Source organism: Ctenopharyngodon idella, chromosome 5 (genome assembly GCF_019924925.1).
Source record: "Ctenopharyngodon idella isolate HZGC_01 chromosome 5, HZGC01, whole genome shotgun sequence".
Classification (NCBI taxonomy): domain Eukaryota; kingdom Metazoa; phylum Chordata; class Actinopteri; order Cypriniformes; family Xenocyprididae; genus Ctenopharyngodon; species Ctenopharyngodon idella.
In genome coordinates, this window is record NC_067224.1 from 7,718,056 (window position 1) to 7,736,601 (window position 18,546).

General features: G+C 35.7%; 1 protein-coding gene across 1 annotated transcript in view; it reads left to right on the top strand.

Moving 5' to 3' along the window:
• arhgef12b (Rho guanine nucleotide exchange factor (GEF) 12b) overlaps positions 1–18,546 on the top strand; it is an 87,899-nt gene that overhangs the window by 20,830 nt on the left and 48,523 nt on the right. The window contains 1 exon segment of the mRNA XM_051893387.1: positions 17,897–17,917. Coding sequence (XP_051749347.1) covers positions 17,897–17,917 — 21 coding nt within the window.

The window sequence follows — 18,546 nt, forward strand, 5'->3', positions numbered from 1 at the left end:
GGGCCTGTAAATTTGTATTCCTCTATCCCGCTTTCTCCCCCAATCTCTCCACTCTCCAGTCCAGTGGAGCGAATCTCAACAGGAGGCGCACCCCGATCACTATCTCTGCTCCACACAGCTGGCAACATCTGCTTCTGAAATGGAGATAAGAAGGGCTTGGCCACTCCACCCTGCCACGTTCCACACAATATCCGTGCCCGTCTGCTTCCTGCTCCAACAGACCATTACCAAACCCAGCCACAGAACCATGGCACGTCTGCCTTTTCCGTCTCTGTAGGACTCTCCAATGACTCAGGGATTCAGACTTGGCTCAACATCTGTCCAGACATCATAATGCATTATGAATCTTTGCTTTCAGTTTGAGCAACTTTTGTGGTTTCATGTTCATGGGATGTGAGAACAGTGCAATTTGATCAGTTAGGTTTTACATATTTTTGTGTTTTTGTACATTTCAAATTTAAATGGAATAAAACATAAATTCACTGTTTGATGGCAGAGTACAACATTATGAGTTTTCTCATTATGAAATTCAAAATAGTGTTGAATTACTTTTGGAATGTGAGAAAGATTCTTGAATGATAGACTTTGGACCTGGTGAAAACTTGCCAAAAGGGGATCAAATGCTGATTGATTGAACTCTTTATTGGGGGCAGCCAATAAACCAAAATTTTCATCAACCAATCAGATTTTAAGGTTAGGCTTAGGGCTAGGTGAGGTTTTTGAACAACATTCATGTAAACTGTATAATTTAGGGCAGGAGTGTCCAATCCTGCTACTGGAGGGGCCGGTGTCCTGCAGAGTTCAGCTCCAACCTGCCTAAAATCACTTGCCTGGAATTTTATGGTAATCCTGGAAACTTTGAATAGCTGGCAAGTGTGTTTGATTAGTATTGGAGTGAAAATCTGCAGGAATAGATGTCCTCCAGGAGTCGGATTGGACACCTCTGTATTAGAGGTTGTGTTTGGATGAGGATTTGGGATTAGGGCTAGGATTGTTGTTTGGCTTTATTTATGTTCCAGGATCAACAAAAGGTCTTCATCTAGGAACAGGTATTTCCAACAGCATTGCTTTGGGATTATCATTAATAGTTACATTAGAATCATGTCAAAGCTATTTCTAAACAATATTTAATCAAAGTAGTAATCAGACTTGTGGCTGTGGCTAAAATTACTTCCGTAAGTTCAGCAAATGTCATAAAATTAAGTGGACATGTGATCCTTGTCATCAAACATTGCAGATAGCAGAGGGAGAGTGAGTGGTATGTTGTTATACCTGAATAGGCCCCAGCTGTAGGGCCAGTTAAAATTTCAGTGTACTAAGTAACCGGTGACAAAAGCAACTGCTGAGCCCAGCCTTTCGTTTTTGTTCTCCCAACAAAGTGCACAAGCCAACCTCCCCGGTGTTACAGCACTGGGGACATGCCTGCGCTACTGAAATCCATCAACTAGAGGAGGTAGAGGCTACTGACAGACCTGGGAGTTGCCTGGAAACTACTCCATAGCTGAGACGTGAACTGAGAGATTTTGGTATTCAGTATAGCTCTCGTTGTTCACAGTCTCATTCCTGCAGCAGTGCTTATCTTGTCTTGAAAGCATTCTTTCCTCCTGTGCTCAAATCTCTTGCTCCCTCTTTTCTTCATCCTTACTTTAATTTTCATCCACTCAAATCGAGTTTTTTTTATTGGTGGTTGAGTTTGTTTGTTTTTTTGGCTTTTTTTTTTTTTTTTTTGAGGAAGCTGTAGTGATTTATGGGACAGGGAAGACTGTATATTTTTTTAAGGTCTTGCATTCCCTGAGATTCTAAAACTTGGTCAGCTGCTTTGCTGTTTGCTGCCTCCAAGCATAAAGACAGCGCACGCGCACACACACACACACACACATACATATATATATATATATATATATATATATAGAAAATAAGGGAATATTGATTAAAATTTTATTTTATGCAGTATTGCATAAAATAAAAGTGTAGTTATAGTCTAGATTTCTCTTAGCTGCCATTTTCTCTCTAATGTGCTGGCTCAACAACAACAACAAAAAAATAACGCAACCGTTTGCATTAATTTTTTTGAGTACTACACCTTTGAGTTAATTTACTTTCAACCAACAAGCTACATTAAGTTAGAGGAACGTAATAATTTGTAGCATAAACACAAATTTTTAAGTTGATTACTTTTGATTATTATTTAATTTTAATGGACAAGTAAGATTTTACTTGTCACTGGCATTAGCGCAGTCATTGCTTATAGAGTCAATAGTGTTTACCTTCATGTATCTACTCTTAAGCATAATGGTAACCACAAAAACTTCAACATTACAGAAACTCTTTTAAATGTCAAACATAACAGCATTAAACACTAACAGGTTTTTCCCTTCACTAAAAACAAATTAACACTTAATTTCAACATTTATTCTCCTTATCCAGTCGTATGCTGGGAACTAGAAATCCACTGCCTAATTTCCAAAGTTATCAAGACAATTTCATTAAGTTACTACAACCTAATTTAAAAAAAAAGCCAATTAAAGCAGAAATTTGAGTTTAATTTCAGACGATATTAAGTTGATGTAATGATCAACATTATTATGTCAACAGAACTCTACAAAATAATGTTTGCAACTTAAAAGGTTTAATTAAATTAAAACTCTTTTTCACTGCTTTTTGCAGTGCATTCGTGGATGGCTTTTCTTGTGAAAGATAAATGTGATTCTGCTTTAGAACTTGGACAAAATAAAGTTACTTATATGTCAGCATTGTTTGTTGTTAAAACGCAGCTTGTGGTGCTTTATGTGCTGTCTACCTAGGCAGCTCACTAGGATTTGGAGAAGAGCTAAAGAGAGCTGTTTTTAGAAATCAAGGATGTGTTTTAGGATTAGTTCATTTATTAGTAGATGTGCCATACTACTTTTCTCTAACTAGCTGGTAAAAGGGTGTGATTTATCAGTTTTAGACTTGAGATAAAACCAAGTGACTCAAGCACCAGGCTGTGAAAGGCCAGCGCTTGAATCACCCCTCAGGAATTGTCTGGTATTTTTGGCATTCAAGACATGAGAGTATTGTTGTTGTGCCTTTTTTTCTTTTCGTAATCAAGCTGCTATAAATAGAGCAGGGTCCTGGACACTCCCAGAGACTTTTAGAGCATTTAACTACTGACTCTCAGATTTAGTGTGTCGGAGCATGAAAATGTTTTTGCAAATTCTGACATCAAAACCGGTATGGCTGCTTTAAGTGGTTCCAAAGGTCTTTCGGAGGGTTGGAAAATCTTTTTTTTCCTATTCTTTGGATGACAAGTCCAAACCTCACAGCTTTTGGATTCTAAATCTCACCACCACTAACCAAAATAACAATCGTAATGATTAAATTTACCACTGTGGGAAACTGGAGCCCTTGTTCACTCTTTGTTTGACTGGTCATATCGCAGCAAGACGCAGGTACACACAGTCATAAAACATGCATGCTTCTATGAATACTACCAAAATCTGTTTGATCCTACAACTCTCAAAACACAGTTCTTACACTGACATTGCCAGGAAAACATGTCATGCTCATCTCTACACTAAAAGAGACAACAGCCATCTGATGTTTTCGAGTGTGGCTACAGCTTGTAGTAGCTAGTAGAGGAGTATGTCCTTTTGAGTGCTCTCTAGTGAAGTCTCTGTTGAGTTGTGCTAGCTGTGAGCGTAGAGCCACAGGATTTTCACGCAGTGTGTACCCTGAGACACTGGAGTTCAATAGCCTAGAGTTTCTACCTTTTATCAGACAGTTGATATTTGAAATCAACCCAAACAAACACATTAGGGCTGCAACTAATGATTATTTTGGCCGATAATTTCTTCAATTAATCGGATAAAAAGACCAATTTTATTTTATTGACAAAACACACCATTCCATATCCTGCCCAATGTCCTTCAAACAAACATGCCAACTGAATGCTATGAAAACATAGTGAATATATCTATGCTATATGCAAAAGAGCTATAAAGCAAAAAGATCCCTACATTAAAAATGAAGATAATAATAAAGAAAAACAAAAACACAAACTCAGTGTTAACCGATAAAAGGAATGTTCAGCAGGAGCACACACTATCACTCTGGACACAGTAACCTGTTAGTGTCATTTCTTTATCATGTAAATGTAAGAAATGTTTTAAATTTATATTCAGTTACACACAGTTATCCCTTTACAGTTACTATTCTCATAAAATACTTGAATTACAAACATCCTAAATTTAACATGCAACAACAGATATTTCAGCAGAAATGAATATTTTTGTACTGAATTTAATTGCCGCCTCCTCTGATGCGTCCTGTCTGTTTGACGCGCCAGGCGCTCATTCAGTAAAGTTTGAAGTTTAACGTAGATTGTTAGGACGAGTCTTCATGCAAAATGGAAATACTCGTGTGAATTTACAGATCAGGATATAACCGTAAAATGAAAGCTTTGTGCTGAGGAAACATACAGTATCACACATTAAACAGCATACGCATCTGTCAAAGCGCCTGACTCTGTTTCTTCCACCTTTTTTTTTTTTTAGATGCATTTTGTCCATAGAAGTGCGTTATTCGGTACTGTAAGTTGACGTGACTGGCGGAAGTTTTCCATGCACAGTGGGCAGACGTGACGATAATGACATTTGTTGGCGATTTTCATGATCAATTATTATCGATTTTATCGATTAGTTGTTGCAGTCCTTAAACACACCCCTCTCTTCAATGCTTCGCCCCTAAAATGCACGAACACGCAATGCAAGAGTGGATGTCTCTTTATCATAGTAGAAACAAAGTAAAATAACTAAAAAATAAAATAAAAAATAAAGCAAAGATGACGATCAAATGACAAGAAAGAACAAAAAATGAACAAACAGCATATATGAGTATATACAAGCAAGAGTTTATTGTTAGTTGCCAACAGCACACCAGCTCCAGACAAACAATGACACTCAAAACTGTCCTGTTACTATAACTAACATTGCAACAACAGCATATCTTTGTTCTGTGAAACATAGCAAAACCAATGTTACTTACATATGGAGCAGAAACAACACAACCTTGGCATCTGTTTTCAGGCCTTTCCGCTTGGGTCTCTCCAGCGCTGGAAAGCTTTTCTAATATTAACACGGGTCCTAAAGCTCTTGCCTGATCATAACCTTTCTTTTTCCAGTGATATTCCTTCTCTTTTGTAATGTCTCTCAGCCATCACTCTTTCTACAGTCTTTCTTCAAATCTCCCTCTTGCTCACTCTCTCTCCTCCCCCATCATGAGTGGACACACCCCTTACTGCTGATTGGCTACATGTGTGTTATGGCGATCGGTCCATTCCACTTTCATCAGCGTTTCTCAGAAATCGCTTGATTGGCAATAATCACTTAAGTATTTCCTCAGACCTTTAATTGGCTTGATTTTTCTTTAAGCAAAGCATCATTTCTAATCTCTTTATTTTAATTATGTTGGCCTGGATATGTTTTCTCTTCTGAGGTATTCATTCTTCAGGTATTAATGTGTGTATTGCGGAGTTGAAATGGATTTCTGGCTCTGCATACTGTTGTTTGGATTGGCACTAAACGTTATATTGAGCTCTTTGTCCTTCTGGTTACTGGTATCATATTATTTCCTGCTGGATGCTCAATGGTTGGCTTGTCCAGTTGGTTAAATGAACCGTCTGGTTCAGTAGGGTTGAGACAGATATAATTGAGTTGGTGTAATTGGAGCATGCTTGAAATATTGATCTGTGAGATGATGTGGGGAATCCCACACACTACTGCCAAACAACAGACACTGACAGCAACACCGTTGTGATAGAGCCAGTAAAGATGGGAGCACTGTCTCGATCTCATCTTTCTCACTTATTTCATCATTGTATCAGCTTAGTGTAATTGAAATATGAGCTGTCTGTTATGTTATAAATTAGATTAAATTGCTTCATAAACAATTGTGAACAAGAAGGATTGGGGCTCAGTGATATATTGAAAACTGATGTGTTGTTATTTTTAACTAAAACTATTAAAAATAATATAGTATTCAAAATAAATATGAAATAAAATATCAATGTTAGATGAAAAACTTAACTAAAATTAGAAACTAATTAAAATAAGTTTGAAGTTTGAAACTAAAATGAAAACTGAAAATATATAAAAAAATCTAATTCAGATTAGTTATTTTGGTTTAAAAAACTGATTCAACTATTTGTTTGGCTTTACTTAATGTTCACAGAAGTCCCCCTTACATGCTTTTGAAAGATTTCAGTTAGAACACTTAGCAATTTATTTTTCCTTAATGCTAATAATGTTAATTTAGTAGTGTATAATACAATAAATACAAAACATTCTTCTTTTTGGACATTTAATAAAAAGGAAAGTTTTTATTTTATTGTTTAGATTCAAAACTTAGCAACAAGGTTCCAGTCCATTTAAGAGCAAATGCATATTTATATCAAATAACTTCAAAAGGATTAATTTAACTAGTTTAACTTATAGATGAGTTGAGCTGTATTGTCCTGCCCTAAGTTGTTAGTGTGTGTGTTTGTTTGTTTTTTTGTTTTTTTTGGAAAATTTTTATACCCACTATTGTGCTACAGGTAGTTGCGTGATCATTTCTGCATATTCTGAAATGCTTCAGTGATACCGATGCCTTTTGGTTGTAAAAAAGCTGAACAACCAGCATCTAGGTGTTTAGAAATTCTTTGACTATTATTACATCTGACCTCAATTATATACTTGCCTGTAATGATTTAAATTACATTATTTTGTCTTAGTATATGTTAATGTCATTAGTTTTCAATGACTAACAGTAGCCCGGGGCTAAGCCCTCTCAGATTCCTCTAATGAGTGGCACACAGAGCAAGTCTCGACTCATGTCAAGCGTGTTTCATGCATGTACACTGTCAATTGTGGAACTGATTGAGGCTTTAAGGCATTGACCTGTGAAAACCGCCGCATCTGTCATGAACGCTGAGCTTTCTACACTCACGCAACCTTATGAATCTTTCTCACACCACTGTGACTGAACTGTAGCTTCTGAAGTGTAAATCATGTTTGTTTGGAGCCCTGAAGCCATTTTTGCACTCGTTCTTAAAATGATTAAAGTGAGGAATTGTGTGAGTGAAGTGGGTTCGTGATCAGAGTAGAAATGCTGTTGTCTGGAGGCAGAATCTCATGTCTGGGATTGCACTGCTATGCAGCCGATGGGCAGCTCAGTTCAGCTGCTGGTGAATCAGCTGTTTGCCTCGGCTTGTGTTCCACCAGATTATTTGCCCTTTGACCCCTGACCTGCCATTAGACTTGTGCATTTTTATGTTAAAATGCATTAAAATACTGTTTGCAGTTTAATATGCAATCAATAGCTATTAGCAGGTTGATTTTTGCTTGTTTTTCGGGCTGCTCAATAGGGTTGGGAGTCTTTTGAATTTTAGCGATTCTGATTCTTACCATTTCCCATTTTAAATTCCAATAAAGATAAAAAAGTCAAACATTTAGATATTGTCAGCTTTTTGTCAACATTTGTTGCAGCTGAATACCATGAACAAAAATCAACAGCCCTAAAGAATACTTACAAAAGGAACTTTTGCATATGGTTTTAACAAAAAAATACCACAGCCAGCAAAAAACAATTAGACTAACTAATATAAATTTCATACATTACATTATTAAAGACAAGTAAACAGTTAGTAATAAAACAGAACAAATAAGCGATTTAGCAATAGCACAAATAAGTACAACTGAACAAATTTCAGGTACAGAAGTTAAAATAATATGTAATCAAATGTAAAATAACACTGCATAGTTTTCTTTTTATAAATAAATTATGTATTAATCCTTATTAAAGTTACAAAAGTTGTTCAGTCAAGAACAGTGAATGATTTACTTTTCCTTTTGTTCTTTGGTTAACATTAATGACACAGGTTTATTAGGCTGCTGTCACTTTAAGACCTAATGCATGGATCCAATATACTGTTACACATGCGCAGCACAGAAAACGGTGCACAAGTCCCGAATTGAGTTCTCTTTCGCATTGTGTAAAATGCGCACACAGGAATCGATAAGCGGAATCAAAATGCACATCTTATTGAATTTACGGTTCTTGAAAATTTGTAACTGCTTCTCCATACCCAACCCTACTGCTTAAACATGCCAGCTTTGTCAGCCGGTACAAATAAAATCCATATAAGAAAAATCATCTTAAAAAGGTCATTTTGATCATTTAAAATTTTTATTTTCTCATGCTTAGTGTATTATAGCTACCAGCTTAAAAATGGAATGACAATGACTTTTCCTGAATTGGACATGGGTTATTTAACAGGTGTGCAAACTGCTCATTTCATCGAAATTCACAGTTTTAAAAAGCAAATGTGTTCACTTACGTGATTCATGTAGATCTGAAGTGTTTGACTAGAAGTCTGACAATCCCGCTTCTGAATTTATATATATATATATATGCATGTGCTAATAAAGTCAAATCTTTTTTCATGTCTTGTGAGGTTACATGCGTGATTACAGCATATTGAATCTCTGTAAGTTATTTTGGGAGCTTTGAATTTTCAGACTTTTGCTGAGAACAAGACTTCTCAAAACTTTAATTGAATATTTCTTCTCTGTGATTAAGTTTGTAGTTTTTGATTAGTCTCATTCTGCTTGATTAAACCTTGAGAATGGTAAAGTGCCGCTCCATTTTCAGCTTCACACTCTTGTCTGTCTTCACACTGTCAACATGGATGAACATTAGTTTTCTGCAGTTAGAGATTTGTGAAAAGTTTCTTGAAATGTATTATCTCAGCTTCTCCCTCTATGGGTCATCCAATGTGTTTATTTCAAATATCTTTGATATGGTTTTAAAGTCTGTTCCTTTGGATGTATTATAGTCACAGACCGCAGCATTTGCATGTGTTGTTGACAATGGCAACAAAGGAACTAGACAGAAAAAGCACTGGAGTCTCCTTTTAATCACAGTTCAGTTCTCAAACAACTGCCATGAGTGCATATCTGCATTCACAAACAGTCAGTAACGTGTCTTATTAGACTTTCTTTTGCCCATTGTAAGTTTATAAAATTCTATAATCATCTGAGCAGAATCAAAAGAGAACAAAAGACTTTTTCATGTTTAAGCTATACAGACTATTTTGACATGACTTACATTTAATGATTGAATAGTGCTGGATAGACTTAATTATCTTCATGAAGTCTCATCCACTCTGCAGCATTCTGGTCAAGCTCCGCCCACTTAGACAGGAAGCAGACATATTAAACAACTATTAAAGTGTGCTCCATTTAGTGACTTCTAAATTAACAGCTTGTTTTCAAAAATATTATTTAACATCACTAAGTTACATCAAGGGTCAAATCAAACAGAAATAGCACATTAAAGTTAAAAGTTACAACTGCATGATATAACCACTTTTTGTGTGTATGCTGTGCAGGTCTGGTATAAAGAACTTCTTTACTCAGGTGGCCAAAATGTCTGCCCAATAGAGAAAGTTTTGCTCAGCAAGAAAAACAAAAACAAAAAACGTTACATTGCTTGTAATAATCAGATTGAATGTATCAGATTGGCATGGTATATCCATTTTACCCCTGTGCAATATTTGTTTGCCTTAACGGAAATCATACATTTAATTTTGGTTTCCAATATACACGTGTAAAATCTGTATTTAGTATGTCTCGTTACTAGGAGTGTAATGGTATACAAATGGTTCGGTACAGCAGGGAGAAGAAAACTAAACCCAAAATTTCTTCTTTTTTCTTATTTTCTATTAAATGGTGGTTTATTTAAAGGTGCAATAGGTGATTCGCTACAGAAACCTTTTTTGTTATGCTGGTTGAAAGTCTCCTCATTGTATGATTTGATTTTTGATGTGTTTTGATAGTAACTCATAATGTGGCTTATGTAGTTTGTGTACCTTTACGAATTAGCTCAACCAGGAAATATTTTTATGTTTTCAAAGTTACTCACTGTACTGTGAAGTTTTCTCACCAGTGAATGACACATGATGTAATCCAATAATGTTGTCTCTGTTCATCTCGCTTTTCTGGTCTGTGCGCGTTCATGTGTTTTGGAGGAGGCGTGGCTTTGCATGCCGATTTGCAGGAAGGGTGGGATCATACGCTTTTAATGCTAGCAGGCTAAAGTTAGCATTTCCCAGATCACCTATTGCACTTTTAACAAATTGTGTCTCTCTCTTTAAATAAATTCAATTATGATTAACATTTTCTTAAGGATAAAAAAAAATCTATCTCAGCTTATGCTGTAAACTATACACAGCGAGCCCTTTCTTGCACATTACTATGGTATTAAAGGTTACAATTAACAACAGAGCCCAAACTATTAAATTCAGTTGCTATTTATTTTTAGATATAATAATCAACACTCAATTAAAAAACATGTAAATTGCACATAGGGCAGGTTTTGCTGTAACTTCTAAATCTAATTATATAATTATTTTTCAATTATTTTTCTACTCCAATTCATTTTTGAAATATGATCATTTACAGTTACTGTCATAACTTGTTTTCATGACAAATTTATTTAAACATATAAATAATTAGGACACTACTAAAGGGTAAAGTGAATATAATGAATATATATTAAGTGAAATGCTCCCCTCTACAGTTTATTTCTCTAGTGAACTAACATACTGTGGACACTAAATGACTTGCCTGAGGTAAATGTAATGCTTCTCAAGCTGTTTTATTGATGTCTTTCTGCGGTTGAAACACTGGTTGAGATATTACACATAAACATATCTGTGCATAGATCGGGTGTTCTTCTTCTTAAGTGCTTTTTCCTGTTGTAGCAGTGAGTAAACAGCATTGCATTACCGCGTACGCCCCCTTCTGGATTGCAGTGTGAATCGCCTATGAACGACTGTATTCATTGTCTGAATGTATGCACCAAACCATGAGTACCTGTGATTATTCGGGATGAATACATGTACCATTACACCCCTAGTATGTACATTTAAACACAGTACAAACAGAAAACAGTAATATTGTGAAATATTAATAAATACAGGGAAACTTGTCAGTTTGTACATTACTAAAATAATAAAGGTTAAAATGAACAGCTGTCCAAATTCAATTGCAGTTTATTTTTAGATATAATAATCAACCCTCAAATAAAAACTGACCATACAAACATTTCAATTGCACGTAAGGCAGTTTCTCTATAAACTTTTTTGTTTTATTCGTTGCTGGTTTATTCAAACATGACTTACAGGTTAAGTAAGAATATAATGAATATGTAATATAGTCAATATATTTATCAAATAGCTTTCCTGTGGTAAATGTAACATTACCTGACATAGTTTAGAAGCTGTTTTTATTGACATCTTTCTGCGGTTGAAACAGTGATTGAGCGATTATATGAGGCATGATACATTTCAGTAAGTTGTACTGTTTCTTTCAACATATCTTCTGATGTTCATTCATGTTTATTTCATGCTGTGACTAAAGAAGAAGAGATGATCGTTTCACATGCCACTTGAGCTGAGGCACTACAGTGCCACATTATAGAGTGCCACATTAGAGAGTGCCAAAAGCTGCATTTATTGTTTGAATTTCGTGATAAAGTTGACAGAATTTGAAATATACTTTGTTTCATATCAAAATGAACAAAGTATCAAGCTTATTGCGATTATTGGATGGGAGGCATGCTACAACTAATGTTTGGTTTTGTTCGCTCATCAACTGAAAACAGCATAGACAAATGACCAAATCTTTGCATTTAAGAATCGATATCTGTTCATCAAAATGATGATCGATAAATTGTATGCATAAAAATATAAATTTTTTATTAATAATCTGACAATTCATCATCGGCACCAATTTTCCTGATCATGGCAGCCCTGTTTGTTTCTGTTTGTTTGTTTTTTTTTCCCTGTGTGTGTAATGTAGGTTCACGTTTGTACTGTACTGTTGTTCGGATCTTCTGGGAAATTGAGAGAACAGGATTCCCTCAAGTTTCAACGATTGTCTGTTCCTCTCACCCTCTCTCCTGCCCCCACCAGCCCATCCTAATCATAATAAAACGTGAAGAGACAGTCTAGCGTGAAGAAATGTGTGTCCCCGAGCACACTCGTTCTGTTGCTCTCATCGGGTTTATTGGGGCAGAATGAGAGATTGCTCTGGAGATGAGACCCCATCCTTCAAGCACTTTGAGAGGGTGAAAGGAGGCAATAGGACAGAAGGTGTGGCCGCTGTTACTATCAAGCTTGAGGCATGTTCTGCTGTGATCGTACATATTTTAAGACTTGCCAGCCAATAGGATTCAAGGAAAGTGTTACACACGAAATGGATAAAAACAACGAGGACAGTAAACAAATGGACAAAATTGTGTTTGGTTAAAGTCCAGTCTCACACTAACAAGCTTAAGAGCTCAGAGAGGCAAAGACGCACAAATCATTTCAAATACTACCAAAAACCTACGAATGGCTCTTTAATCCAAGCTGCTGTTGGCCGTCAAATGCAGGAAAAATGAGGTGCTAAATGATCTCTGAGCTGCTTAGCATAATCATTATTCCCTTTGTTACAATGGCATCATATTACAGATCTACCGCTATTGTAAAGTCATTAACACTGCTGCTAAATCTGCATGCTAATGGTGTCTTTGAGAGACGTGGCCTGGGAACCATCTCCTATTTGACTGATTTGGGATCAGTAATAGTTTAATTGATTGATGGTTTGATAAGTTGCATATAGTTCCAGAGTTAATCTTAATTTTTCTGTGAACTATACCTATAGTTACTCCTGTCATAAAACCATTTCAGTCGGCTTAGTTTTTTTCATTGTGTTCCACACTGTTGGCTCTAGTTGGGGTTTTTTGGGCCGGCTCAGCATGTTGAATCGCCGTAGAGCCGCCGATGAGAGAGAGAACTCTGATTGGCTGTTCAGCTTAGTGAACGAGTCAGTTCACTTTGCACATTTTCTCAAAAGAGAAAACATGCAAAGTCAAGACAGCACAGACAGAATGCTGTTCTAATTATTTTACAGAATCTTACATCATCTTTACATCATCTCCGTCTTGCCCAGAAAACCTTCCCTTCGGATGAAATGTTAAACCGAGGTCCCGACATTCTGTCATCATTTATTCACACTCATGTTGTTTCAAACCTATATGACTTTCTTTTCTCTGTGGAACAAAGGAGAAACTTTCCAGAATGTCCAAGCTGCTCTTTTTCATACAGCGAAAGTGGACTGCCTTTCTAAAGCTGACAGAAAAAAGCAGCATAAAAATAGTCCAATAGTTCATGCTGTATTTTCCAAGACTTAAAGTTGGCATGAAATGGAAACTGACCCTTTTTCCTAAATGCATATTAATGATCTTAGTGCGAACAATTAATCTGTTCATGTGTTCAGCATTCCTGTAGCTCAAACAGTAGACAGTGGCACTAGCCACACCAAGTTCATGGGTTCGAATGCATGAACTGATAATAATGTTTTTTAATTTTTTGTTTTTCCGGTGAAATTACATACTTCTCCCTGGTGACGTATGTCTGACTTCTCCAATCATTTAGTCTAGTTACCACCCCAAACACCAAACAATTTCAAACTCTCATTCAAATCTGCCTCACTACTTACATTACATCACATCTTTAAGTGATTTGATACCTTTGTGTGAGGAAAAGACCCAAATTTAAGTTATTCACTGATAATTGTCATTGACTCCAACCTTTTGGTGTCTATTATGACATTTGTTTCTGTGATCTCAGCTTTTGCACATGTACTGTGCACAGATCTGTGACTCCGTAGAAGTCTTTTCAGTGGACTCAGCCCTGCTGTTGAGTCTCTTGCTTGTTGATACCATTACATCAAATTTTTAAGAGTATTTTGTCGTATAGTTTCAGGCAGAGTTGTCTTTTTTGCTGAAGTGCAAGTAAAGACTGACAGAAAGAGAATACCAAGTGAACCATTTTTCATCAATCTTGTCTCAGAACCAGCAATGCCCAAACATTAATCAAAACATTAATGAATTAATCACTCTTCGGATTAGTTATTTTATAATGAAACGGTTAAACAGGTTACCAAAACAGTTGGTTTGATGCCGTTTGTCTGAATCACTCAGACAGCTCTGTAAGAAAAGTAACCAAAGTACCATGACATTAATTCTCTCTTTTCCTCTCTGTAATCTCTTGTGAACTAGATTATGAAGCTTTTCCTGTTTCCACAAAAGCCCATAAGATAATTACAGTTTTTCCCTGTTTTTTTGAAAACAGAGGCCAGGGTGAATCAGATTTTCAAACTATTTTCTTTCGAGTTTCATAACTCCAGCATTAAGAAAAAAACTCCACTTGATTTCCTCGAGGATTGGTGTTCTCGATTTATCTCCGTTTTGATTGTTGAGGCCTGGATCGGTAGAGCTTGAGAATGTTGGCAACACTTTACAATAAGGTCTCATTTGTTAACATTAGTTAATGCATTAACTAACATGAACTATCAATGGTCAATACATTTGTTACAGTATTTATTAATCATTGTTAATGTTAGCTAATAAAAATCCAGTTGTTCACTGTTTGTTCAGCGCTTAAACTAATGTTAACAAATACAACATTTGATTTTAATAATATATTAGTAAATGTTGAAATTAACATTAACTATGATTAATAAGTTAATTCAAGTTAGTTCATGTTAACTAACAGAGCCTTATTGTAAAATGTTACCAGAATGTTTAAGCTGCAATTTTGTTTTTTGGCCACTGAAAGCTTTCCAGAGAAAGAGAGCGCGACGCATTGGAAAAGAGAGAGAAGTAGGAAGCGTGAGGGAGCGAGCCCTGAGAATTTTTATTTTGGCCCAGTCCTGCCCCCTGCCTTCACTCTTAGCCACCCCAAACGCCCCCTTCCCCCTCCCTCCCTCATTCACACATTCAGGAAACAGGGGACCCTGCCAGAAGCCCTTTCTGTTTCCGGGAATCAGGCCCACAGGGCTGCTGTGTAGTGGGCCGGCTCTGACGTGAAGGCTATTGTTCCCGTGCGGAGCTCCATTGTGGAGGGGAAGGAACAGCAGCAAAAACAAAAAACACCCGCGGAAGGAGCTGAGAGGGAGGGAGGACAAGATGTCTGAGCTATTTCTGTAAAGAGGCTCCTTCCCAAAGAGTGGTCCGCTCATTGATGAGATATGGCGGTTCTTGCCTGTTCGGCTGCAGAGTTTATCTCTATGATCTATCTCAGTAGTCTGCCATGTTAAGGGATGACGCACAAATTCAAAAATACATGTGACTCATGAGAATGGAGGATCTGATGTCCGTGGAAACATGAAAACTTGCGTTTGATGAAAGCCTTACTGTACACAACCAATGTCTTTTCCGCTCTGTGGTCAAGGGCAGAAATCCCTGCTGGAAAAACCAGGTCACACCAGCTTAACATGTTCAGGCTTTTTTTTTTTTTTTTTTTTTTTACTTTTTCTTTTTTAATCAGGAAGTACAAAACTACATACTTTTGAAATCAAGTAGTCAATTAATCGTTCTTGCATGATACTTTATATTTAAGGGGATTTCAGGGTTTGGATACATTAGGGGGCATTTAGTTAAGACTGACACATTTTTACATTGACATGAGGTCTTAAAACAATTCTTGTGTGTGGGACGTTCAAAAAAAAAGTGCAAGATGTGATGAAGCCGCCATTCTGTCTCTCTGTATGGCTGTAGCAGCTCTTCAAAAGATATGAAAGGATATTTTGGAGTTTTTTCACTGTATAGTTTAATGTTTAAAAATGTAAGAAAGTTTTACATTCTACAATTGTACTGGTAAAATAAGTTATTGAATTTTTATTGTACAATTAAATATTATATTTATATAATATATATATATATATATATATATATATATATATATATATATATATATATATATATATATATATAATATGTATATAATTATATCAGCAGAGATTCCACTATTATTATTATTATTAGTAGTAGTAGTAGTAGTAGTAGTAGTATCATTATCATTATTATTATTATTATTTATAGGCCTGTTTGTGCAGCTCTGCAAACAAGAACAGCAAACTTGGACCTTTAAAAAAAAAAAAAAAAAAAAAAAAAGAAAAACAAATTTTTTTTCCAGAAAAATCTTAATTTTATTTCTTCTTGCCACCCCCTGTTATTGTTATTATATTGCATATCATAATTTACCACATTTGATATTATTACACTTTCATTCTGCTTTCTAAACACTGGTTTTAAATCATTAGATGAATCACAATTATTTTATCCTATACTTCTAGTCCTAGTTTTTAGCCGCAAGAAATCCAAATATCCAAACAGTTTTGCAAATGTTTAAAGCCAGTTATTTATTTTTTTTCCCCACAGGCAATACTGAATGTCCACCTATAAACAATTTAAACCAGTTGTTTTATTAGGAGCTGGTTTAGGCTACTTTTTCCAGCAGGAATGGACCACAAAGCAAATTGTTTGTGCTGTTTTAGCATTTCCAATCTATATCCCCTATTATGTAGAGAATGAGCCTTCAGTCTTGTGTTTTGAAAGCAGACTAAAGTCTGACTGAGGTAAGGTCAGGTCACAAGGGAATACTTACAGCTGAATCTGATCCTTGTACAGTACATGAAGCCATTTGCAAGACATACCAAACAGATTATGGGCTACACACCGGGCAAGGGGAAAGTTTAGGGTGATGGAAAGTCAAACACACAAAACAAACAAATTCATTATGTAACACCGCCATCAGCAGTGCACATAGTATATAGGCAGTCACAACATAACAGTGACGTAAAGGAGAGAAATTGCTGGTGTGTCATTTCTGCATCAACAGAACTGCAAAATAATGATGTAATTATCCCAAGAAAACAACACAGAAAAATAATGATGCATGGTCTCTGTGGGCTTCTTTGGAAATGGTCATAGTGGTGCTTGCTAAGGGCAGTATGTCAGCCAGATTCCACTATAGGCCCTGTTTATCTCTGCTACTAGATTATAACTCAATAGAATATCAATAAATAGTAATTGGTTATGTAGTATATAAAATATTTCTGTTGAATTTCCTGCAGGAATAGCTATTTGGTTATATACACCTACCATAATTAAAATGTCACATACCATGATGTAAGATAGTGTTTTGCTCACCTCTTACTTTTACTTTAACATTTATATTATATTAATAAAATGTGTCATAGAAGGAAGGTATGTGCCGTCTAGGTGATTGCATAATATAATTTAACATTCATTATTTAAAAAATATTTTTATATTAATGTGTGTATAAATATTGAGATTTGGGTGGTGGGCTCTTTTGACATGGGCTAGTAAGTAGTAGTAAGTAGTAATTTCATGTTTAATGTTATTTGGTGATTTTTTTTTTTTTTTTTTGGTGATTTGTTTATATCACACATATACACTACCTTTTAAAAGTTTGGGGTCAGTAAGATTTTATTTTTCTTGTATTCATCAAGGATGCATTCAGTTGATCAAAAGTTACAAATACATTGATATTAAATCAAATAAATGCTGTTCTTTGAGTCCTAAAAGTCTAAAAATCCTAAAAATATATATATTAAGAATATTAAGCAGCACAAGTGTTTTCAACATTGATAATAATATAAAATGTTTCACTAAATCAGCAAATTAGAATGATTTCTAAAGGATCATGTGACACAAGACTGGAGCAATGATGCTGAAAATTCAGCTTTGCATCACAGAATCCATTTCATTTTAAAATAGAAAACAGTTATTTTAAACTGTAATACTATTTAACAATGCTACTGTTTTTACTCTATTTGATTAAATAAATGCAACCTTGAAGACCTTTCTTTCATTAAAAAAAGTCTTACCGAATTTACTGACATTAAATAAATGTTAATGACCTTTGGAATGGTAGTGTACCACTTTGAAACTTTGAAAAACAAATTGTTACTGTTAAACTTCTATTAGCCATTTTTAAAAAATACATTGTTTGTCTTACAGGTTTCCCAAAAAAGCGAGCAGGTGAGTGCCGTTCTTCCTTCCTGCTGCTCTTTCCTAGTGAAACGCCCTCATAGCCCCAGAGAGAAGCACCGCAACCAGACAGAGAGCTAATGCTGGTTTTCTGCAGACAGCGATATGGGCAGGTTGAGGGTAGACACAACACTGATTCTGCTGCTGATATGAACGTGACACAGTATGGAAATAAAACGCTCAGATTCACAGCATTACCTCAGCCTTTACATGCATGTGGAAATTGAGTCATATCCTTTCTTTCAGTTTTAGTTTGCTTATTTGCTTGTGAGCAAGATCCAAAGTGAACACTCATCAAATGTGAATTAAAAAATTGCAAAACTCACCAACTTTGAACCAGGAATTACAACATGCTTCGTAAGAATCATAATCTGTGGCCTGTTGCTTAAACTGCTTAGACTATAGTCTTAAAAGTTAGTAATCTAAATTTTTTTCAAGACTGGTCCTAACTTTTTTTTAAGGCAGTTAGGCTACATAAAAGGGTAGATCGGTCTAATTTGAATTGGAAAAGTAAGACTGATTACTTCTTGGTTAACTGCTAGTTAGCCAAACTAGTTCTTAAGACAGTCTTAACATAGTAGCTAAGTTTATGCAACTGACCCCTGATCATCTTCAACTAA